Source organism: Apiospora phragmitis (genome assembly GCF_038363925.1).
Source record: "Apiospora phragmitis strain CBS 135458 chromosome Unknown utg000003l:1.0-2676785.0:1.0-2680665.0, whole genome shotgun sequence".
Lineage (NCBI taxonomy): Eukaryota > Fungi > Ascomycota > Sordariomycetes > Amphisphaeriales > Apiosporaceae > Apiospora > Apiospora phragmitis.
The window spans coordinates 1,083,387-1,107,644 of NW_027117401.1; the positions used below are offsets into that span (position 1 = coordinate 1,083,387).

Here is a 24,258-nt window from a genome sequence, read left to right on the forward strand (position 1 = left end):
CACCGTCAAACTTGAACAATCTTTCCAGTTTGTATGGTTTCCTACCGCATTCTCAGTCCGGGCCCTAGCAGTACTGGGCCCCATAGTGCATCGGCTTCATCTTGTGCTTGTTGCAACTCCTCCTCTGCCAAAGCATTCTCATACCTATTACGGCCATCCAGACTATACATAACCCATAGGCCATCGCTGGTACCCCAAATCCGTCTCTTGGACAATTCTACTTCGACATCCCACCCATAAGATAATGCGATCTTCTTCATGTCGTCAATCTCGCACTGCCTGTAATTCCCATTCTCAAACTCCGGGATATCCCTGCTTGAACCGACCTCGCCGTCGCCGCCCGCAGAAGACCCCTCCATGTCCCCGGGGGGGGGGGGGGGGTTCCTGGTCATCCCCATTGACGAAAGCAGCAATGAAAAGGAAGACCTTCTCGAGTGAGGAAATCCTCTTCAATTCTGCGCCGAGTGCGTGCATCTGGAGAGATGTGTCCGGCGGCATAGGCCCTGTCAAGCTATGTTTCTTTCTTGCCGAATCGGTAAGCCGCAGTTCCAATGTCCGAATGCTAGGACACAGTGTGCGGATCGCCGTCAAATTCGCTCTGTCGAGTCGGTGGATGTCGGTGGCGCGACTGTTGGCCCAGAACTGGTGGTCTAAGAAGTTCAGGGGCAGTTCAATGTACCGGATGAGGGCGGGCTTGGCTCCCGATCCGTCTCAGAAAGCGCGCAGGAGCAGCGGCTTTGTCATAGTACGTATCCCGTGAGTCGAGAGCAGAGTCTAGCGTCCAGAAGGAGAACTTGTTCCGGGAGTACAGCAGAGGGCTTGCTTCGTGGAGCGTGCGCTTGTTGACGAGGATTTGGGGGTACAGGTGCTTTGGGTCCTCGACCGCGGCTCAATCCCACTGAGGATCCTCGTCGCAGGTGATTCCTACGTAGCCTGGACGGACTAATAGATAATCATATGTTTGATATCGCAACTCCAAATGTAAATCGAAGAAGTGCATCTTTCAAGCTCGCAAAGGTTGTTCACGGAATGACCTTCGGATTTGATTGGCTAGATAGAGGTGTGAAAACGGGATTGTTATGAACCTATGCCTGAATGCGGAGATCGACTTACAAATACATAATGAGTTCTTCACGTGCAAATTATCTGAAGAGTTGGAGGGCCATAGCTTCAGTTAACGGAAGTTCCCGAGCCTACCAAGATCCGCATGGTATCACGTCACTAATATGTGCAATCAGTGCTGGTTTTGTCTTTGGATGCAGGGAACATGACTCGTGTGCAGAGGCTTCCCCCTTATTTTGCTGTATTCAAAACTAAACCATATTCCATGATAAGGGCTTGCTTTCAGGCTATTAAAGCTAGTTGAGCCCCCTTTTGTGCCAGATTGGCAATGCTGACTCATCCGATGCCCGTACGCCACTATTACTATGTACTACCATAGTGGCTACTTAGGTAATAGCCAAATACGACATCGTGTATCTTATTACTGCTAATAACTATGATGAAGATCAGATTGGTATATTGACAATGAGGAATTAGATGTTGGTGATAGTGGATTCTTCTTTATGAAACGCATTAGGCTGTCAGGCACATGGAGTAATTGTAGCCTGCAATCATGCGTACTGATTCAAGTAGAAAGTAGAAACGCAGAGAAAGCATGAGATGAGCTCCCGACTTTCTGATCAACAACCACTCCACAATAGTAATGTGCAGGTGGTACGGTGATAGACACCAACGTTGTAGGTAATCACGGATGAACTGGTAAGCCATATCAGGCCTTTGCAGTGGCTGCAGCGTCCAGCTAACCTTTGCATTTGGTGGTTATGTTGACAGGATGTCACGACTGCCTCATCTTAGCAACAGTGTTTAGGTGTGTAGAGATTGAAGCATGCGTACCGGAGCCATCCCTTTTCTGCAATACTAACGATGGAATAGAGTGCTACGAGGATTATCATATCGTTAGTCAGCTGACAGCCGTGATACGTTGTAGATAGATCAACATAAGGTACAAACTTCAGGAGGGTAGGCATGGTATCCAAGGATGAGCCACAACCGTTACCATAACAGAAGTGGTATAAAGCAAGTAGATGATGCAATGGTTGGCAAGCCTAGGGGAGGGGTGGTGTTTTGTTTCCAAGTCCAGATAATTCTAAGGCATTGTAAGAGGCTGGCAGCAAGCACATGGTTGTGATGAAGGTAGCGATCAACCAAAGTGAAACATGGGGGACGAGGTAATGTAGGTCTGCTGCTGAAACAGCATCGTCCTGCCCCTGACCCCAATAGCATAAGATATGGTTAATCAGTTACTCATATGTCATCTTGGTTGGGGGACGGGTAGATTTTGTTCAAATTAGAACGAAGTAGCACATCATGTACTAATAAGCAAGCAAGTCGACAGAAGCAGAAATCATTTGTCCCTAATTCGAGTGTTAGGGTCTGATCGTGGATATGTCACCGGTGATCCCAAGAGCTGTTGGTTCATTAACCACTGCCATGAATTTGAATATGGTGCTGACAAAGGGAAGGCACAACACTTGTACCAATAAGCAAGCAAACACTCGGAAGTAACAATCCCTTGTCCCTAACCTTATAAGTCGAATTTGATTACCGATGTGTCACGGGTGGTGGTCCTGAGAGTTATTGGTTCAGTAGTCACTCCTATGAATATGAACAAGGTGCCAAGAAAAGGGAGGCACACGACTTGTGCCAATAAGCAAGTAAGCAATCAGAAGTAACAATCGATTGTCCCTAACCTTATCAATCGTCATATTTCGTCGATATGTTAACAGCGATCCCAAGAGTTGATGGTGCAGTGGTCAATCTAATGACACTGAACAAGTTGCTAACATATCGGTCAGGAGTTCGAGCATGGCTACAAGCACAGAGGACCGACAACACACTGCCACTTCCACTTGCATACAGAACTTGCTTTGGCTAACCTTATCCTCGCTCTCGCTCTGGCTTGCCACTGACCACAAAAGCAGAAAAAAAAGTTGAAAAGCCCCCAACAAAACCCCAAAAACAGGAAGCAAGTAAGTACCACCCAAACCCCCCTACCACACCAACAACTCTGGGATTGCTCTTTCTTTTTTGGTCTTTTCTTTTGCTCCTTATCATGGCACTAAGCCGAACACAACATTATCCCATCCAAACAACTAGATGTGGTCTACCCCATATCTGTACTACTGGTTGTCCATCCCGGCTTGAAACATGCGGCGTGGATCAACGTCAGCACTACCGACTCGTGAATAGTAGGACTGCAGCATAGGAACCTATACCACTGAGAGATTGATCACAACCCTATTCATCTATTGAGTCTGCCATGTACCTCCACTGTAGTGTTTGTGATTCTTCTATAACTTCTAGTAACTAGGGTTCCACTTTTAGCCCCTATCCACGAACAGTGACCATGCAAGTGCGCACACGGCAATGATGACAAGATACAACCACCATACGAGACCTACAATCCCTTCCTCCACTCCCAAGGCGAACACCCAACCTCCAAGAGCCGGCCCAACCGCCCGGGCGAAACTGGCCAGCATGTTGCCGGCCCCGTGTACAGTGCCTAGCACCGCCTTGTCAGGCGCCGACTCAGTGAGCAGGATGACGGTGCTGGGGATCGCCATCGTCCGCGCCATAATCTGCGCGCAGACCACCAGCCCCAGCAACACGTAGCGCACCGCGCCGTTCCCGGCGACCAGCGAGAGGTACGGCGCCGCGGCGTACGTGGCGGGGAAGAGGCAGAGCGCGAGGCGGAAGACGCCGCGGGTGCCGATCCGGGCCTGGAGCCGGGGGTAGATGAAGAGCTGCAGCAGGATGCCGCACACGCCGAAGGTGGACAGCCAGATCCCGATCGACGCGGACCGCAGGCCGAGGCCGCCGATGAAGGCAAAGATGGTGGCTTCGGTGTTGTCGGCCGGCGGGCTGCTGAGGTAGACGGGGAATATGTGCATGAAGGCCGAGTTGTGCAAGGGTAGGAGACCGAATGGAGACTAGTGAGGCAAGTACGTTGCGCGTACAGGTCTGTCGGAATGGCTTTGGCTCGGCTTTTCCAAGTAAGGGCCCAGTACCTGTAGTCGGTGCTTTCTCGTCCTGGTCTCCTCCTCCTCCTCCTCCTCCTCCTCCTCCTCGATCAAGAGCTCGCTGTCAAGGCTCCCCACGGTTGCGTACCCTTTGCCTCTTCTCGGGTAGACATATGCGCGGAACCACGCCGCTAAGGCCCTCCCCGCAAGAAGTCCATAGTCATCCGCCGCCTCCTTCCCGTGGAGTGTTTCGCGAAGTCCCAGTACAGCAAGGACCAAAGTACCAGCCAGAACCATCGCATTCATCAAAGCAGGCAGCGCGTACGGGTACTCGAGCGCCCACCGCACCCCCTCCGCGTTGCCTTTGAAATTGAACGCCCCCGGGACCAAACAGCCAAGGCAAATTCGCGACCGGCTCCGCCAGCCAGCCGCCCAAGGCCAGACTGACGACCATGCCCGAGTTGAAGACGAGCGGCAGCAACAGAAACGCCTTGGTCTGGAACCGGCGCCCGCGCACGATCTCGGCGGTCACGGTGCGCATGATGCCCACGTTGCCGTTGCCCAGGCCGGCCAGGGCGCGCCAGCACAGCAGCGCGCCCAGAGAGCGCGAGAGCCCGAAGCCGACGTTGGCTAGCGCGGCGACGGCGAGCCCGGCTAGGATCGAGAAGCGCCGGCCGTGTCGGTCCGAGAGCCGGCCCCAGGGCAGGCTGACGAGGAACTGGGCGAGCGGGAAGGCGGCGACTAAAATGCCCGAGTAGGTGGAGACGCGCGCCGCTTCGGCGTCGGGGTCCGGGCCCGACGCATTGTCATTGGCGTTATTGGCTGGCGGCAGTACCGAGCGCACCAGGTAGAAGATGTAGGGTAGCAGACAGACGTTGGACAGGGGCTCCGATAGTCGGCAGAGCGCGAGGATGAACAGCTGGTCCTTGTTGGGTAAGTCTCTCCAACGCACAGCTTTTGATCTTGGTGGTGGTGGTGGTGATGATGGTGGCGCCTCTTCGATGCCAGCGTTGATCGCCGCTGTATGCGGGCGTGGTCGCGCGTGGGACGGCTTGCCCCCGCATTGGCTGCTGCTAGTTGCCGCGGGTATTGCTGGATCTGACAGGTGGTCAGCAACAACAGCAACTCAGGGACTTGGCGCCCGGCAAATGGAAATGGCAGAGACCTCTCGGCATACTACTTACCTACTACCATGGCGCTCTATTGGTGATTGAAAATCGCCGTGTATGGCCCATCTGAAAATAGTCTGCGGGGAATATGTGTTCTTGCCGGCATGTGTCATGTGTAACGACTTTGTGCCATCTGCAGCTCTAGCGAGTTGTAGGTGACAGAGATCCAAAGTTGTCTCTACAGCACCCGGTTTTGGGGATGGTCTCCTGGATATATGCCTTTCCATCCCTGGAAGTTACGCGTCCCATTATGTCGCTTTCAATTCATCCCGATCGCCTTGATTCTCTGGGCATGACGTGAAAATGGGCATTTTGCCAGATGTGTTGCTTTAATCTGAACCATCCCCCCCTGACTCGCCTGGCTTGGCTCCGTCCGACGGGCAAGCTGGCTTAGGAAGGCAACCCCGCTTCCCGTCCCCCCGAAAGAAAGCGACCCTGCCACCCCACAACCCACCCCTGCCCGCATATCAGAAGGAGGGGACGGCATATCTAGGCAACGAATAGCGGGGGTTCGGGGCCCCGAGCACCACTCAATCGACATGCTGTTCTGGGCAATCCCGCACGGTGGTTCATCCCCTTCCCAACTTGTCAATCCCGCAGCCAGCGAAGAGAACAGCTGGTGACTGATTGGATGCATGTGCGCAGGAGCTGGTGCAGACTACTCCTCATCAATATGGTTAACTGGGCCCTTGAGTCGCTTCATAAGTGGTGGTGGCTGAGGACCCTTTCTAAATGTCACTATTGACGGAATCCTTCCAGCGGCACCAACTGAAGTTGAGTCGAACAGATCAAACTCACAGACCAAAACGATGGCTATCTTCACCCAGGCAGTCGTGAGACTGCATCTTTTGTGCATTTTCTTCGCCATTGGGTCTTTTGTTTGGGGGTAAGTAACAGCCACCCCGAAAAGAGCGACCGCAGTCGAGGGGGCGAGGAAGAGGTGCTTGCATCCGCCGCTGACCCCTTCCCCCCTAGTTACAATATCGGCATCCTGTCCTCCATCCTCGTGCACCCGGGCTTCGTCGCCACCATGGGCCGGCTGACCGCCGCGCGCAAGGGCGTCATCACGGCCATCTACTACCTGGGCACCTGGCTCAGCTACATCTTCATTTCGCACCCAGTCAGCGACTACCTGGGCCGCCGGTACGCCGCGCTCATCGGCACCGCCGTCCTCGCCGTCGGTACGGGGTTCGAGGCCGGCGCGACGGCGCCGCGGGCCTACGCCATGATGATTGTCGGGCGCATCATCTGCGGTCTCGGCGTTGCTATGGTCTCGACTTCGGTGCCTCTTTATCAGGCGTGAGTTCGATCCTGTCTCCCATGTTTGTGTGCGGCTAGGTGTTGTTGTTGCTTCGGTTTTAATTTGGGGATATAAAGTGAGATAGCTCCGGCTGGGCAGCGTGGCAAGTACGTTGTGCTGAACCACGTCGGGTTCGTCGCTGGTTTGGCGAGCGGATTCTGGTGAGAAATATCCTTCCTGCCTTCACCACGAGAGTACAATGTTGATGGGTGGTAATCAGGGTTGGTTACGCGGTAACGTTCTGGGAATCGACACCTCATCAGATCTACGTCTCCTGGAGGTTTTCCTCCGCCGTCGTCTCATCCCCGCCTTGATCTTCGGCGTGGGGCTTCCCTTCCTGCCCGAGACGCCCAGGTGGCTCATCGAGCACGGCCGCTTTAATGAAGCTCAGCGGTCGCTGCACTGGCTACGCGAAGGCAGCTTCACAAACGCCCAGATCGACCACGAACTCACGGAGATCCAAGAGTCCGTAGAGGCCTACCGGATGTCGGGCCTGAACTGGCTGTCGCTCTTCCGGGAGCGCCATCTCTTCGATCGTCTCTGGCGGGCATCTCTGCTCCAGTTCATGGCCCAGATGTGCGGCGCGACCGCGATGAAGTACTACCTGCCCACCTTGTTTCTCAAGCTGGGTCTGGGAACCCGGGTGTCCCTACTTGCCGGCAGCATCGAATCGACACTGAAGATCGTGATGACGGTCATCGAGATGTTGCTCATTGACAGGCTTGGCCGCCGGACAACATTGGTAGCTGGGTGCGTGGCCATGAGCGCGGCCTTGCTGATCAATGGTGTGCTGGGTCAGGTTTACCCTAATAATCAAAATCGAGTATCCGACATCGTCTGCGTTGTCTTCATCTTCGTTTACGCTATCGGTTACAGTCTTGGATTTGGGCCTACTGCATGGGTTTACGGGTCCGAGGTAAGAATAAGCGGCGTTTATATTGTGTATAAGCAAGGAAATGCTAACCTCCCGGGCAGATCTTCCCAACGGCCATTCGTGCTCGTGGACTAAACTTCTCCGCCTCGGGTGGCGCCATCGGATCCATCGTGGTAGCTCAGGTGTGGCCGGTAGGCATCGAGACCATTGGATCCAACGTATACTTCTTCTTCTTTGCCGTCACAGTGCTCTGCATTCCGGTAAGTTCTACAACACCGTTTCTTGGCAGATCAAGCTAACAGTGATCAAAGATCATATACATATTCTACCCAGAGACCAAAGGTCGCACTTTGGAAGAAATGGACGAGCTTTTCCATGCAAGTCTTGTCCGGAGGGACACTGAACCCCCGGAGGAAGAGACACAGAGACGGTGATCCCGAAGAACGTCCCATAGATACACCGGCTGTCACGTTGTTCGGCGAACAACTTTCCATGGCAAAGGCTTGGGCTGCTATCATCGAGCAATATGGCTCTGGACCACCTTACGAGATCTTTCGTATATAATCTTAAATAAGAGATCACTGGTATAAGATAACCTCATTTGTAATCCAGGGACACTTGGAGATTTCACCCTACGAGAGACTTGAACCATGCATTTGACCCGATGCCCAACGTCTATATATCTTAGTCAGGGTACGATATAATAGGATGTTGGAATTGGTTGAGCGGGAGCACTATGACGCTACTCCACGAAGCAAGGCGCTTGCCTGACTACCTAAGTATGCAAGGAGTTACCCATAATGGATGTGTTGGCACACCTAAAACGCGGTAACGTCCGTTTACAGCGTATTTGTTCACAGCAACCGAGCTAGCTGAACCAACCCCAACACGCCATTGGTCCAGCGGTTTCGACCCAGCCCACACTGTCTGACTGTATCTCCCGTAGGTAGGCAGGCCGGGGCCAGATGCAAGTGGGATTTTATGTAAGGGAGATCATATGTAACCTAGGTGCGGGGTCCGTTCTCCCATCGTGAAGTTCTTTTAATACGCTTGCAAAACTGCTGCTGCCTTCAGTCGTCATCTACATTCTATTATCATTTTCAACCATCGTCACGCATCTGTACAATGACTGGAAACACGATGAAGCCTATCCGTATTTGGCTCACTCGTAAGTAAATCAAACTAGAGAACACAATGGGTCCAGCTCTTACTGACCAGGTTGACTTGGCGGCTGCCAGCTCCGGGACCAAACCCATGGAAAGTAAGTACAGTCAACGGAAACTTAATGTCCCATAGTCTTGCTAACTCTTCCTACTAGGTCGTCTTCGTATTGGAAGAACTTGGGATTCCGTATGAAGTCAAGTCGATCAAGTTCGACCACGTCAAGGATAAGCCCCTTACGGACGTCAACCCCAACGGCCGCGTCCCGGCCATCGAAGACCCCAGCACCGACCAGACCCTCTGGGAGTCGGGCGCGATCATCACCTACCTCGTCGACCAGTACGACACCGAGCACGCTTTGACTTACACGGGCCTGGCCGACAAGCACCACCTGAACCAGTGGCTGCACTTCTAGATGAGCGGACAGGGCCCATACTACGGCGCTGCTGGATAGTGAGAAAGAACCCCCGAACCTACTCACACATAACCCTCTGTTCCCACTTGTGTTCCTGACTCTGCATGGACTGACATGCCGTCGAACAACCCAGGTTCGTCAACCTGCACCCCGAAAAGCTGCCCTCGGCGATCGACCGCTACACGAAGCAAGTCACCCGCGTCCTCGGCGTGCTCGAAGGCTGGCTGGACGGTAAAGACTGGCTGGTGGGCGACAAGATGACGTACGCCGTCATGGTGTGGGTGTCCTGGAACGAGCGGCTCGACATCGCGAACGTCCGTAGCTGGCTTGGTACCATTGGGTTTGGATAAGATAGATTTAGGTAATTCATCTAGTGGAACAGTCTAGCTGACCACATTGCTGCTGAATTAGGAATAGTAACAGTCAATAAAATTCGGGATGGATCCTTCACTTTAAATCACAAGACTTAACGTATGTCACCCCATAACCGACACCCCTGTATAATACTAAAATGGCTCACCGCTATTTTTCTTTATTACTTATTTTTTTAACTAATTTTAAAGTAATTTATCTTATTCTTTTTATATTATATTTATTTAATATTTATAAGATTTTATATATAAAATAATATTATTATTATAATTTTTAAAGTTATAAATAATAAATTAATACGGTAGGCCGCTTTAAATTAAGGTATATTAAAGATTACGCTAGTTAACCGCCTTTATAGAGCTAAATTAAAGCGAGAGGTTAAAAAAAGTATTTAATAGATTAGGTTCTAGCTTAAGAAGCCTTTAATGTGGTACCGATGTATACGTATTAAAGAATTAAATTAACGAGTTTTAACCCTTAAAAGAGATTATTAATCACTCGGTAAAAGTTAGATAAAAACCTTCCTTCGACGCCACCTAGCTTTAAAAATAAAGAAGTAACGTCGAATCAACTTTTAGCGTATTAATAAAGTATTAATTAAAGTAATTAAGTTTTAAGTTTTAATTAAATTACGTATATTTTAAATCTGAGCTATTAATATACTTTATAAGCGAATTTATTACTTACGCTAACTTTATATATTATTATTATTATTAATAATACGCCGTAAGCCGAAGGCTTTCGGTATATCTACTTAGTTCTTTATATAATAAACCGTGCCGAAGCTAGATTAAAAATATACGCTATTAATATCGTAAAAACCTACTTTATATACTCGATATTACTATACTAGTTCTTACTTACTAGCCTAATAACCTTTACTTTAAGGTTTAAAGAGATTATTTAAGTTAAAGTGGTCCTCTAATCTTTATTATTAGTTTATATAGTAATAATTAACCGGTTCATAAAAGCCACTTTATAATAACCTTCGCCGTATCTTTTTTTATAATAAGCGTCGCTAGATCGCGACGAGTTTATAGCGGATTAGGTGCTAGCTATCTTACTAACTACTCTTATTTTCTTCTCGAAGTCCTTATAATATAAGATTAAGTATTTAACTGTTTCCCGCCTTTTACCGTAGTTATATAGCGGCGTTAAAACGTTTAAAACCCGGTAAATAAATAAGAACGATTTAAGCCTTATTTTTTTAATACGTACTTATATTAAAACCGACGTTTCGTACTTAAATATATCGTCGTAATAACGGCACGCTCTTTAATCTAGCGGCGACTTTATAACTAGTTCGCGGCGGCCTCGCGTAAAAGTAACGGTATAAAACTATTTTTATTCTTATTTCTTTTTAAGCGTTTATTCGACCGTTTAACCGCCTAGTTATTATTTAATTAACATTATTTAAGCGTCGCTTAGTTATAAAATCGTAGAGATTTTATTAATAACTTTTTAAAATCTCTTTTATTTTTTCCTTTTTACGTTTCGTTCGTTATTAATAATTTCTACCGCTTTTATATAAACGTTATATAAAAGCTATAGCTTTTCGGTAACCTCCGTACGTATTTCGAAACTAGCCGCCCTCGTACTTAAATAAAGGTCGAGGGGAGGAACTACCGCTTTAATTTCTAAGTAATATTAAGAGGTTACCTTATATACCTTTATCACGGTCCGGAGATAAGAGTTCTAAATTATTATAAAGTTAAGGGCTAGCTTTTTTTTAATATCGGCTACTTTATACTAAGCCAACGCTCCGTATAATAATATATTACGTATTATTTTCGTATAGAGTTCTTTCGCTTTTCGTATTAAATATCTTTATATTAACGTTACGAGTCTAATAGAGCTAATATTTAAATTATTATTTTTATTTTAATTTTCGGGATATAGTTTTTTTATTATAGTTTCTAATAAAGTTATACGCTAAAGAATTTTACCGAGATTACTAGCGATATACTAGCGTTTCTAAGGCGTACCTATAACGTATAAGCTTTTCGCGCTTTAATAAAGTAGATAAGCTCGCTTTTTTTAAGTTTAAACTCTATTTTTCTCGTCTATACCTAATAATTATAAGTTTTTTACGTTTTTTTTAAATTATAATAATTTGTAACGTAGTCCGGTTTTATAATAATAAAATTCGTATCGTTTATAAATTTAATAATAATAAATTATTTATAAGCTTTTATTTTTTTATATAGAGTAGCGATATAAAGAATAGAAAGGATTAATAATAGCGGAGAGCTTTACGAAATATTAACGCGGAATTAGATCTTTTTTAACGATTTACTGTTGAAGTGAAGGTAGACTTATCTGTTTATAATAAAGCTTTCGATTTATTAGTAAACTTAATCCGATAGTCCTTTATTATAAAGTATAGTAATTAGGTTTTTATAATTAATTATATTAAAAGCGCTTTTAATATTAAATTAAAAGAGGGAAGCGACGCCTTTTTATTATTACGTTATACGGACGACGTTAGTAATTAATTAAATAATTAGCTCGGTAGACCGTTATGTCCGGTTCTTTATCTAGCTTTTAAATAAAAGCGAGTACTTTTTAATTATTCCGGTAATTCGCCGGTTTATAGCCGTCTTTATTACTTTTTTAACCGTGTTAAGTAATAAAATAAGTTTTTATTTATTAAGTGTTTACTTTTCGGTTATTATTTTATTTAGCTTTAGGATCACGATAACCTTTACCGTATAAAAACGTTTAAAAAAGTAGGCAAGCCGGAAGCTCGCGGTCGCTAAGCCGGCTAACGTCTGGAAAAGGGGTTCCTTATACGCTTTAAAAAAGTTAATAAATAAAAAGTCTTCCCTTAAAACTTTTTAAAGTTCCGTCTACTTAATAATATCTTTTATTTCTTTAGCCGTTACCTTTATTTCGATAGAAATAAAGTTAGGGGCGCGGTTCGTTACGCTATTTAGGTTTATAAAGTCGGCTTTTAAGTTAAGGAAGAACCTTTTTAAAAAGAGCGTAGCTTTTTCGTCGTAACTTCGCGTTTTAATAATAGCTCTTTCGTTACATTTTAATTTTAAGATATTTATTATTTATAATAACGTCCAGCTTTATAATCGAGCTTATTGTTTAAGTAATTAAAGTGTTTTAAAATCGTAAGAGGTAGCGGGGATTACGTAACGCTAGCTTTTTATTTTCGCCTTTTAAACGATTCGTTTTAAGTCCGTCTTTAATTTAGTATATTAATTTTAAATATATTACGAAAATATTACGAAATAAGCTCGGTATCGCTATTTCGTTATAGTTTACGCTTTTTAAATTTCTAATAATTATTAAAGCGTACTTTTATTAATATAAAGGGTTTTTTTAACGCTATTATATTAGTAATCTTTTATAGGTTGTTTATAAAGTTATTAATAGTTTAATTTAACTTTTCTAGGTTTATTAGCTTAACGATATCAATTAAACGTACTCCGGCTTCCGCCCGTACTAGCCTTTTATTTAATATTATCTAATTCTATCCTTTTATTTTCGTTTTATTATTTTATAACGAGTTAATTTTTAGTTCGATACGAATAACCTGCGTTTTATAATTAAAACCTTTTAAGCTAAGGTTTTTTTTATATAAAATTATTATTCTTTATATTACTTAGGCTAGGTTTAGTATAGAATTTCTTTATTCGTGGCGTTATTTCGTAATTTCTTTATATAGCATAACTAGCTCTAAGTTTTATTAGTTTATAAAAATAAGAAGGTTATTTATTTTATACGATTTCTTATTATATACGTTTCAAAACGGATAATATATATTAAAGTTTTTAACGAGCAAGTATTACCCGGGGTACGAGGTTATATCGAGATCGTTTAAAAGGTTCCGTTATTAAGAAGTTTTTTAAATCGGCGAGTATATAAATTATACGGTAAAGCGGCCACTTTTTCTTATTAGTATCGTAACGGCGGCTTAATTAAAGCCTACTTTAATTTTTAATTTAATAATATCGAGGCGTTTATATATATAAATAGCCGTTTAGCCCTCGTTATAAATTATTTAATATTTAATTATTTTTAAATAATACGCGGTTTATATATAAAGGGTCGTTTATATTTTTTATAATATTAATATATTATATTTTTTTAATTAATTAAAATAAATACCGTTATTACTTTTAATATTATAACGTTTTAATATATTATTTATAAGTTTATAATTATAAAATTATAATAATATTTTATATTAATAAAAGAGCGGCGGTATCGCGCCGGCTTTACGAGCGTGTTTTTTTACTTTAACTACTCGTTATTAAATTAAACCGTAGGCGGCTTTTTTTCCGGGAAATTATTATATACCCTTTTTTATTATTAGTAAAGAACATTACCGGTAGTAATAGACGCCTTGTTCTTACCGAGTTATTATTAATATTACGGATTTCGAACTGGCGTAACCGGTGAGTATAGGCTTCCTTTACGCGCTCTCTTTATTAGGTCGTTACGAAGTAGCTACGATCTTACGCCGTATATTTTTTACCGTAATTAATATAACGTTTCTTACCTCGTGATCCTTTTTAAAGGTATGCCTAGTCTCTTTTAAGGTATGGTATTACGGAATAATAGCCGTATCGTTACTATTTTCAATAATACTTCGCTACGTAGCCGTAATTATAATAACAGTAATATTATTAAATACAGAGGTTAACGTTATAGGGTTCGTAATTAAAGATTTCGGAGTTTTATATTAAATTATTATCGTATAAATCCTTCGTAGCTTAAACGGAGTTTATACATAAAATAAAGGAGGCGTAGCGTATTTCGGGTTTTTTTAATAAGCTACGCTTATATTTTAAGATTTTTTTTAAATTATATTTATTTACAAATAAGCTGTATAATAACGCGGCTTCGTTATAAATATCCCGTAGTTTCTTTATTAAGATCCTTTTCGTAATTATTATAAGCTTTTTATAAATAAGTTACGTATTACGCCTAAAAGCGTTTAAAACTTATTTATTATTTTTTATATATATTTTCGCTTCGTTTTTAAAAATAAAAACAATATCGCTACTCGGTAATTTCCTCGTTATAATAGCCTCGCTTTTTCCGATTATTATATTAATATTTTATATAGTATTTATTAGCCTTTTTTTTTTAAATATTATTAAATTAATTTACGCTTTTAATTATTACTTCGCGGTTTCGACGTATTAAGATAATAACTTTCGGCTACTAAGCCGCGGGGTTATTATTACGTAACGCGGATATAATTTAAGCTTAAAATTTAATTTATACAGCTTTAAGATTTTACGTAACTTAGGTAACGGCTTTTCTAATTATTTTTTATAATTCCTTACGGGTTACCGGCGCGTTATCGTCGTTATCGAGGTACGGTTATAGCTCGGTCGCTTCGGTTCGGAGTTCCTTAATTATTTAAAAAATCTTTTTACGGATCCCCTCGGCGGCCGCTAAATTAGCGATCAGTTTTTCTAAATATTTAAATCCTTCTTCAATACCTCTTTTCGATCTATTTTTATTATTAAAACGCGTTTAGCGCGTTTAGTTATACGCCGCGACGTTATTACGCGGGTAATACTAGCTCTACGCGAGTCCGGCGCGACCGGCGTTAATAACTATTAGGTTATTTATACCGTAACGCTTTAGCTACGTCTCCTCGATAAAAGTTCGGTTAAATTAATTCGACCTCGTAGGTTTAAATAATAAGGTTTGTTTTCAATTATTCGATAATTCGATTAAGTTATCGATAATTTTTTCGTCCTCCTAGTCGCCTTTATATCGATAAGGGCGTGAAACCGTTTCTTTACTCTTATTAATTTATAATTACTTTATATAATTATTAATTAATATTAAATAAGTTCCGGGTTTAATCGAGGTTATATTATTATATTTTATTATTTATATATATTTCTTATACTAGTTATAAAGGGTATCGTATACCCCTCTTATTAAAATAAAAAAGGGGTTCATGCGTATAGGTACGTAACACCTTTTTAGAGTAATATAGAAAACCTCAGTTCCTGCTATTCTAACACTTTTAACGCGTTTATTATATATTCGAAAAGAATATCTAGCTTTTTTTCTATTTTAAGGTAGGATTTTATTAAGGATATTCTCGCCCGATTTATTATAATATAAATAAAATTAATAATATTATAAGTTTAAAAAATAATTATTATATAATTAATTTAGTCGAATTAATTAAAATTTTATTTAAAATATCGCTTATTATAATTAAATAATTATTTTAAAGTTTATAAATATAAATAATATTATTTTTATTAGAATAGCAGGAACTAAGGTTTTCTATATTACTTTAAAAAAGGTGCTACGTACCTATTCGTATGAACCCTTTTCTTATTTTATTAAGAGGGGTATACGATACTTTTTATAATTAGTATTAAAAATAGATATAGATAATAAAATATAAGGATTAAACCTCGATTAAAACCGGAATTTATATGTATATACGAGAGCTTATTTAATATTAATTAATAATTACTTGTAGCGATTATAGATTAATAAAAGTGAAGAAACGGTTTTATGCCCTTACCAATATAAGGGCGACCGTACTAAAGAGCCCCGAGAGTTTCCGCCCGTTAGAGATTCGGAGGAAGAGCCGAACTGAATTAACTATACGAGGAGGAACCCCTTTTTCCGAATATATATTATAAGGAAGAGACTAGGTTCCGAATTATACGCGAAACTAGCTAGGCTATATATAATTATATACTTAAATAATTTTATTATACGATTTATAAAATAATAACCCTTATTAAAATAGAGTTAATTAGGGTTAATAAATCGGGATCGAGCCTGGATATATTAAACTTAAATAAACCGATAACTTTAAACCTCGAATTATTTATATATGAAAAAGTTTTTTAAAATATCGGGATTTTTTTAATAGTTTAAAAAAAAAACGTTAACCTCGTTTTTTAAAAACTCGAACTTTTAAAAATACTTTTTAAAAAAATAATACCCGTATTATTTATAATATACCTCGTATAATATTTTTTAAAATATTATATATTAAAAATAAAGAAAACGTTCTTTTAAAAAATATTTAATATAAAGTTTAAAAAATAAACCGAATATTAATTCGATTAAATTAACCGTATATTTTAAAAAAAGCTTTATTATTACTTCGAAAAAAACGGAATTAATATACCGATAAGCGGATCTTTTAAAAGTAAGCTCGCACGACTAATACCACCGGCCGCTCCCGTACACCAATAGGACCGACCGGTAAAACCGACTTCGGAAACCCGAAAAAAGGATATTATATACCCTTCCTTAAAATAAATAGTCGAATAACCGCCGCCTAAATAAGAGATACCCGGTCTCCGTACGAAATAATCGTCCGCGATACCACGGGACACTTTAGGCCCGACGTCTAACCCTGGATTCATAAGTACCTAAGCGTCGCAAGATATCGTCCTTTTTCTTTTTCTAACTCCGGTACCGCCGGACTAGTACCGTACGATTATTTATTTTAATATATATTACGAGTACGATATCCTTTTAAATCGAGTTATTTATAATAATAAAATCGATTAAAATAAGGTTATTACTTTTTTAAAAATGTAAAAAAAAGAAAAAAACTATATTAATAAGCCGTACGATATCTTTTATAATAAAGTACGGATATTTATTAAAATATACCAACGGCCAAATATATCGGAAAATTAATACCACGCGATTTTTCCGGATATTTTTTCCGGCCGTACGGAGGTATTCTATTTTAATTATATTAAACCCGAGAAAAAATAAAACGAAATATATTACTATTACGACCTGAAGAACCCCAAGCCAAGAAGGGTGGCTAAGCCCCACATTAGCTATTAGAGGATACCTCTAAACTATAAGAGTAATAAAACAAGAAGAAGGGAATAATTAGGAAAGACCCCTTAGGAAGAAAGGAATATTCCTTTAGGCAGGGAAAACATTCCCTAAACAAAACAGCTTTCTTATCCGGGAAAGAAAAGAAGAGAGGTCACGTAATAATCTAAGGGATCTAAGATAGATCCGGCAGATCTAGGTTTAGGATCTAGAGGATCTAGGATAGATCTAATAAATCCAGGATATCGGTAAGGGAATAACTTAATATATAAATTAAAAAAATTTCTTATATAATTAAATAATTATTATTTTAATAATTAATTTAAATATTTATTTATATATAAATAAAAATAATCTCTTAATAACTTATTACGAATTAGTTTTAATATCGTATTTTAATTATTTAATTAATTATTTTTAATTAATTATTAAAAACTTAATATTTAAATTAAGCAAGTCTCGGACTTATTACCGACGCTTTCTATCCTTAAAAGTATAAACCCTACGTACCGCATTACTTAGGTATAGCGTTCGTTATATTTTAATTACTCGTGCTCAGGTTAGTTACCGTTAATTATTTGAACACTAACTCTCGACGAAATGGTACCTCAAACCCTTACGCCTGCCACGCCTCAGCCAGCTGCGCCGACTACTACCGTCAATTCGCCTCAGGAGCTAGCCAGCATCATCGATGGCCTTAGACAGAGTATCGACGCTCTCCGAGAGGAGAACCTCTAGCTCCGGCAGTAAGTTAACCAAGGCAACGACCATGGGAAGCACAAGTACCCAGGTCCCACGCCCTACGACGGCAGAGAAGGGAACGTACAGATATTCCTCACATAGGCGAAGGCCTACTTGAAGTACTACTCCGCAAGCTTTCCTAACAAATCCGACAAAGTCATGTGCGTCGCTAGTTACTTCAAGGGCGACGCCTTCGCGTGGTTCGAACCCACGATAAGGGACTACTTGACCAAAGAAGAGGAAGCCCAGGAGGACAACACAAAGGAGATATTTCAGAGCTACGCAACGTTCGAGGCCAAGCTTAAGGGCACGTTTGGAAGCCCTGACGAAGTCCGCATGGCCGAACGACAACTCATGAAGCATTAACAAAAGGGATCAGCCGCCACGTACGCCGCGGGATTCCGACAGATCATCTCCAAGCTAGACTGGGACAACGAAGCCTACATTGCTCAGTTCTACTAAAGTCTCAAGGACGAGATCAAGGACGAGGTCGCCAGAATGGATCGCCCTAGCGAGCTCTCCGAGTACATTGAGCTCGTGGTTCGGATCGACAACCGACTCTACGAGAGAAAGATGGAGCGCAAGGGCCAGCAGCCTGTCCACAAGCCTATGATCGCCAACTCCGGAAAGAAGAGACAATCCAATCAACCTTTCCGACGTAATGATGGATAGAGAAATAAGACATCCTACGGCAATCACTCAGGACCTATGGACCTTGACGCAACACACCACAGCAAGCCGAAGTTCGACGGCGAATGCTACAACTGTGGAAAGAAGGGACACCCTGCACGCTTCTGTAAGGAGCCCAAGAAGCCGCGATAGTGGAACCCGGTCCTAGAACGACGAACTAATGCTATCCAACGAGCTAACGCTGTAGCACCGGAAGAAGAGGAAGCACTAATACCCCTAGTACGGACCACGACTGCCTTAGTTAGACAGTATGCTTCGACGATAACTGTGGCACCTATCGGTCAGCTAAGGACGGCGCCGGGTGGTACCCTTAGAAGCCATGAACGAAGCGTACCATTACGATGGTATAGCGCTAAGAGGTGAAGGAAGAATCCGAAGAAGGATCCTATACCACGGAAAGTAGCTGCGAGGAAGAGGACATCCGATTATGGGTTGCGTTCCCAGAACCCTATGAAATAAATAAACACGACGACGAGGCACTCAACGTACAAGCTACATAGCACCGAGACCTCGAGGACGACGGATGGATCCTATTTAAAGGAATCCTCGTTAGTAAGGATCGCTCCGCGGAAAGCATCCTTAACCGTGCCCGAAACGAAGGACAGATGCAACGCCGACACCACTACGGCGATAACGAGCGAATGTACCCCCGGACGAAACATTATGACCAACTGGCATGGATCTCATGTATATTCGATACCTTCCTTCATTATCTCGGAGCCAAACTCAGGAACAATGTGTTCCTAAAACGGATCGAAAACCAAGCCATCCACCTTCCATACATAAGCGAGGAGATCGATAAAATAATCGTTAAGACGGTTAAACGAGAAGGGTTTTTCCTATTTCAGGCATTACTTAAGTACCCGCGAAAGTGCATGGCTGGCAGAAAAGAATGGCACCAGTGCATAACCCCCTAGTGTTGTATCCACGGGATACGAAAGGCAGAAGCTTGGATGAAGCTGAAGACCCACTACGAAGAGAAAAGGAGATAAACGATTCTAGCACCAAGCTTGGCGACACGTTACGACGCAAGGATAGCCGGAGCCGTGAACGCCCCCTTGAACTCTAAAAAGGAATTCTAGGACTTAAAGAAAACGACACTCAATACCGCTAACGGTGAGACGACTTCCGAAGAAGAAGAAACCCGATTATGGACGACTCGGAAGTAATGTAATAGATAGTTAGGAAACGACCGTCGCCGGCTATAACAAGGCTATAACCGGTCTAAGAGGACGATAGGTCCCTGTACTTAATGAAGAATTATCGCAGTATCCACGACCCCTTAATACTATCCGTATAAATTATGGGATAAGAAGTGCGCGCGCTACTAAATAACGGAGTATAAGGAAATTACTTCTCTCCAAGAATCGTTAACGAGCTCCAGATACTATGGAAGCGGAAAGACGCCCCATACCGACTTAGCGCTGCTAATAGAGAAGCTTTCCAGTACGACGATGGACTCGTATTACGGGAGACTGCGCCCCTCTTAATAACGATCCAGGATCGGAAAGAGCGACTCGAGTGCGACATCGCAGACATATCAGGATACGATCTGATATTGGGGATACCCTGGTTGCGGGAGAGCAATCCTAGAGTTAACTAGAGGACAGGCCAATTTCAGTGGGATATACCAAGAAGAGACTTAGCCTTTAAGAAACGTTAAAAAAGAAGACCCTTAAGCAAGCCTACAACCCTTCGAGCCTATTTTATAATGAAAGGAGCTAAGGAAATCGAGTTAGAACACGGACCCGAAGTATTAGAGTAGTACTGGGAGTTTAGCGACCTGTTTAGTAGAAAACTGCCTATAGGAATATTAAAGTATAGTATATGGGATTACGAGATACTTTTATAAGAAGGAAAATAATTTAAACCCTCGAGGATTTACCCGATTAATTCGGAATACGAATAAGTATTTAAGGAGTATATTGAAGAAAACCTTGTAAAAAGGAATATCTAACTATCGAACTTACTAGCAGGATACCTAATCCTGTTCGTTCTAAAGAAAACAAGAAAAGATAGTAAGATTAAATGGCGACTATATGTCGATTACTGCGAACTTAATGCTATTATTATTAAAGATTGTTACCTATTACCGCTTATTAGCGAGTTTCGCGATAAATTAGGCAGAGCTATTATTTTTACGGTACTCGACCTACTAAACGGATATAACCTCATTCGCATTAAGGAAGGCGAAAAATAGAAAACAGCCTTCCGTTATAAATTCGGACACTACGAATACTTAGTAATGCCATTCGGCCTTACTAACGCACCGGCAAGCTTTTAAAATATAATGAACCATGTCTTACGAGAATTTATCGACAAATTCGTCGTCGTTTACCTCGACGATATTCTGATCTACTTTAAAAGTATCGAAGAATACCGCGAACACGTCCGACTCGTGCTATAAGTACTCCGAGACGTAAAACTGCTAGTAAACCCGAAGAAAGCGAATTCGAAAAGAGAAAAGTTAACTACCTCGGATACGTTATATCCGCAGGAGAAATTCGGATAGAAGAAGCTAAAGTTTTAATAGTTAGAGAGTGGCCGATACCCCAGAACGTGAAGGACGTACGATCCTTCCTAGGATTAGCGAACTATTATAGGATGTTTATTTCTTAGTTCGGAAAGATCGCAGCCCCCCTAACGAACCTGACTCGTAAGGACGTCGACTTCTAATAAACCAATATAAAAGAATAAGCCTTTATAGAGTTGAAGAAGAGGATTACGAATGAGCTAGTACTACGCATGGCCGATCCTGTACGACCCTTCGAGGTCGAGACCGACGCATCGGATTATGTAGTCGGAGGCCAACTTAGTTAGGCCGACGAGAATAGGAAACTACATCCGGTAGCATTCTTTTTAAAGAAGTTGAATGGACCACAGCTTAATTACCAGATTCACGACAAGGAGCTGATGGCTATCATCGAAGCGTTTTAATAGTAGAAACACTTCCTCAGTGGTATAACTTACTAAGTTAAGGTGTATACCGACCATAAAAACCTAGCTACCTTCATAACGAAGAAGGAGCTCAATAAACGACAGATCCGCTGGATGGAATTTCTGTTTAAATTCCATTTCGTCATTATCTACCGCAAGGGTAACGAGAACGGCAGGGCCGATTCCTTAAGCCGCCGGCCAGATCTTAAAGAAGAACCGACGGTCGAAACCTACACGATCTTTATAGAGGACGCTAATAGAAACCTAGTGCCTAATAGGCAGCTAGATGTAATGTATTAAGTCCAATACAGAAATTAGACACAGAGGATTAAAGAACTCAAGGGAGAAGAACCACCACGGTATAACGGCAAGATCGAGATCCTTAAACAACTTTAGGTCGAGCTGATTAAGGACCTATATAAACACCCCGTTTATGGGCACCAAGGAATCTTCAAGACCACGAGCCGAATCTAACGACACTACGATTATCGCAAACTAAAGGAACGAGTCTCTAAAGTCATCAAGGATTGTAACTTATGTAATAAATCTAAAATAGTACGACATAAACTATACGGAGAACTATAACCCATACCTCCACCAAATAGGGCTTAAAAAACAATCGCGTTAAACTTTATTGTGAAGCTACCACCGTCCAAAGAACCCCTAACTAATGCCGTTTACGATAGTATCCTTATTATTACAAACAAGCTAATAAAGTATACGTACTTCCTGCTATACAAAGAAGCAAGCAATACAAAGGAACTCGCATACATATTCCTTAAGACTATCGCTAGCTAACATAGCCTACCGGAACAGATTATATCCGATAGAAACAAACTGTTCATAGCCAACTTCTAGAAATCGCTCATGGCATAACTAGGTGTTAAGTACAAGTTATCCACGGCCTATTACCCATAGACGGATAGATAAATAGAACGAATAAACTAGATACTCGAGTAGTATCTACGCTATTACGTTAATTATGAGCAAAACGATTAGGTTAAGCTACTATTAATAGCCCAGTTCGCTTATAACAGCTCCGATAACGAAACACTCGGCATATTACTATTCAAAGCTAACTACGGATTTAATCCAGAAATCACCAGAGCACCGCTACAAAGAGAACTCGCACCAATAGCGACCATTACGGTCGATAAACTTAAGGAACTATAGCAAGGACTATAAAAAGATTTAATATTCCTATAAAACAGAATAAAGACGTATTACGACCAGTTAAGGTTAAAGGACCAACCTTTAAAAGGGAGACAAAGTCTACCTACTTCGCAAAAACATTAAAACAAAACGAGCAAGCGATAAATTCGACTTTAAAAAGATTAGACTATTTAAAGTGGAAGAAGTTATTTTAGTAATTAACTATTAATTATTGCTACTTAGTAATATGAGGATATACCCCGTATTTTATATTTCCTTACTCAAACTAGCACTTAAGAACGCCTAGATTAAAACCAACCTAGAAGTCGAAACAGATTAGTACACATATGAAGTCGAAGCAATCCTCGATAGAAAGAAATTCGGAAACACCTGGAAGTACCTTGTTAAATAGAAGGGATACTTACTAGAAGAAAACACATAGGAACCTATTAGCTACCTAAAGAACTTGAAGGAAAAGCTAAAATTCTTCTATTAGTAAGGCCAAATTGGGCTAATACCGAGGGGTCCAGGTCGACCTCCGGGAAGGTACCATCCCAACCGTCTATAAAGCTATCGGAGGAAGTCGGAGGAACGGAGGGACCCGGAAGAGCCTCTGCCGCATGACGACGCTCTTCCTCGGCGGCCTCCGCGCGCTCCACCCTCTCCAACTCCCCCACGCTGTCGATACCACGACGAACGGCCCGCTGCATCTTCTCTAACCACATCTTCTTCTGCTTTCGAAGCAAACGAACCTTCGCGGCAGCACGTTCTAACTCTTCCTCTGCTGCGTCCAGCTCTGCCTCGACCTTGGTATGTTTCTCCCCAATCGAGCGGATCTGAACGGCAGACAGACCCTGCACGTCACAACGGGACTGGTTATGGCGGATGCACAGCTCGCAACGGGAAGGGTCTCGAGCTAAGACCTTATAAGAAGCGATGCCATGGTCCTCGCAGTAAGAACAAGAGGGCATGGTAACGAAGTTCTGAAGAAGGGATAACAACAAGGCGTCGCGCTTCTCAGTCTTCGGAGTGCGCGATTTTCGTTTTTCAATACGACCTGACATGATGAGCATGTATTACAAAAGCATGAAGGAAGGAAGGAAAGACTTACGACAATACACGCTGCGCGCGGGTGGACTAACCTCTTTATGCGACCGTGGCTTTGGGGACAAAGACCTTGAAGAGGGGAAGGGTAGTGTTACGACCCGAAGAACCCCAAGCCAAGAAGGGTGGCTAAGCCCCACACTAGCCACTAGAGGATACCTCTAAGCCACAAGAGCAACAGAACAAGAAGAAGGGAATAATTAGGAAAGACCCCCTGGGAAGAAAGGAACATTCCCCTAGGTAGGGAAAACATTCCCTAAGCAAAACAGCCTTCCTATCCGGGAAAGAAAAGAAGAGAGGTCACGTGATGATCTGAGGGATCTGGGATAGATCCGGCAGATCCAGGTTTGGGATCTAGAGGATCTAGAACAGATCTAATAAATCTAAGATATCGGTAAGGGAATAACTTAATATATAAATTAAAAGAATTTCTTATATAATTAAATAATTATTATTTTAATAATTAATTTAAATATTTATTTATTTATAAATAAAAGTAATTTTTTAAT

The 24,258-nt window shown here is 42.2% G+C and overlaps 7 protein-coding genes across 7 annotated transcripts; 4 read left to right on the forward strand and 3 right to left on the reverse strand.

Annotated features, from left to right (window-relative positions):
* Nucleotides 1-41: 41 nt before the first annotated feature.
* Nucleotides 42-359, reverse strand: PG994_002724 (uncharacterized protein; the record flags this gene model as incomplete). The annotated part of the gene is made up of 1 exon (XM_066854133.1): nucleotides 42-359. The coding sequence occupies one exon, from the start codon at nucleotides 357-359 to the stop codon at nucleotides 42-44; it is 318 nt and encodes a 105-aa protein (XP_066719988.1).
* A 53-nt stretch (nucleotides 360-412) lies between these two features.
* On the forward strand, nucleotides 413-946 carry PG994_002725 (uncharacterized protein; the record flags this gene model as incomplete). Its single annotated transcript, XM_066854134.1, has 2 exons — nucleotides 413-745; nucleotides 812-946. 2 exons carry the CDS (start codon nucleotides 413-415, stop codon nucleotides 944-946), a joined length of 468 nt encoding a protein of 155 aa, XP_066719989.1.
* A 2,437-nt stretch (nucleotides 947-3,383) lies between these two features.
* PG994_002726 (uncharacterized protein) lies at nucleotides 3,384-5,216 on the reverse strand (the record flags this gene model as incomplete). Its single annotated transcript, XM_066854135.1, has 4 exons — nucleotides 3,384-3,992; nucleotides 4,071-4,256; nucleotides 4,348-5,120; nucleotides 5,207-5,216. 4 exons carry the CDS (start codon nucleotides 5,214-5,216, stop codon nucleotides 3,384-3,386), a joined length of 1,578 nt encoding a protein of 525 aa, XP_066719990.1.
* Nucleotides 5,217-6,000: 784 nt separating this feature from the next.
* PG994_002727 (ascus development protein 3) lies at nucleotides 6,001-7,929 on the forward strand (the record flags this gene model as incomplete). Its single annotated transcript, XM_066854136.1, has 6 exons — nucleotides 6,001-6,077; nucleotides 6,167-6,490; nucleotides 6,577-6,652; nucleotides 6,712-7,407; nucleotides 7,467-7,625; nucleotides 7,699-7,929. 6 exons carry the CDS (start codon nucleotides 6,001-6,003, stop codon nucleotides 7,927-7,929), a joined length of 1,563 nt encoding a protein of 520 aa, XP_066719991.1.
* A 561-nt stretch (nucleotides 7,930-8,490) lies between these two features.
* On the forward strand, nucleotides 8,491-9,291 carry PG994_002728 (uncharacterized protein; the record flags this gene model as incomplete). The annotated part of the gene is made up of 4 exons (XM_066854137.1): nucleotides 8,491-8,537; nucleotides 8,584-8,626; nucleotides 8,684-8,925; nucleotides 9,075-9,291. 4 exons carry the CDS (start codon nucleotides 8,491-8,493, stop codon nucleotides 9,289-9,291), a joined length of 549 nt encoding a protein of 182 aa, XP_066719992.1.
* An 8,734-nt stretch (nucleotides 9,292-18,025) lies between these two features.
* PG994_002729 (uncharacterized protein) lies at nucleotides 18,026-18,232 on the forward strand (the record flags this gene model as incomplete). Its single annotated transcript, XM_066854138.1, has 1 exon — nucleotides 18,026-18,232. One exon carries the CDS (start codon nucleotides 18,026-18,028, stop codon nucleotides 18,230-18,232), a length of 207 nt encoding a protein of 68 aa, XP_066719993.1.
* A 4,862-nt stretch (nucleotides 18,233-23,094) lies between these two features.
* Nucleotides 23,095-23,709, reverse strand: PG994_002730 (uncharacterized protein; the record flags this gene model as incomplete). Its single annotated transcript, XM_066854139.1, has 1 exon — nucleotides 23,095-23,709. One exon carries the CDS (start codon nucleotides 23,707-23,709, stop codon nucleotides 23,095-23,097), a length of 615 nt encoding a protein of 204 aa, XP_066719994.1.
* Between the last annotated feature and the right edge of the window lie 549 nt (nucleotides 23,710-24,258).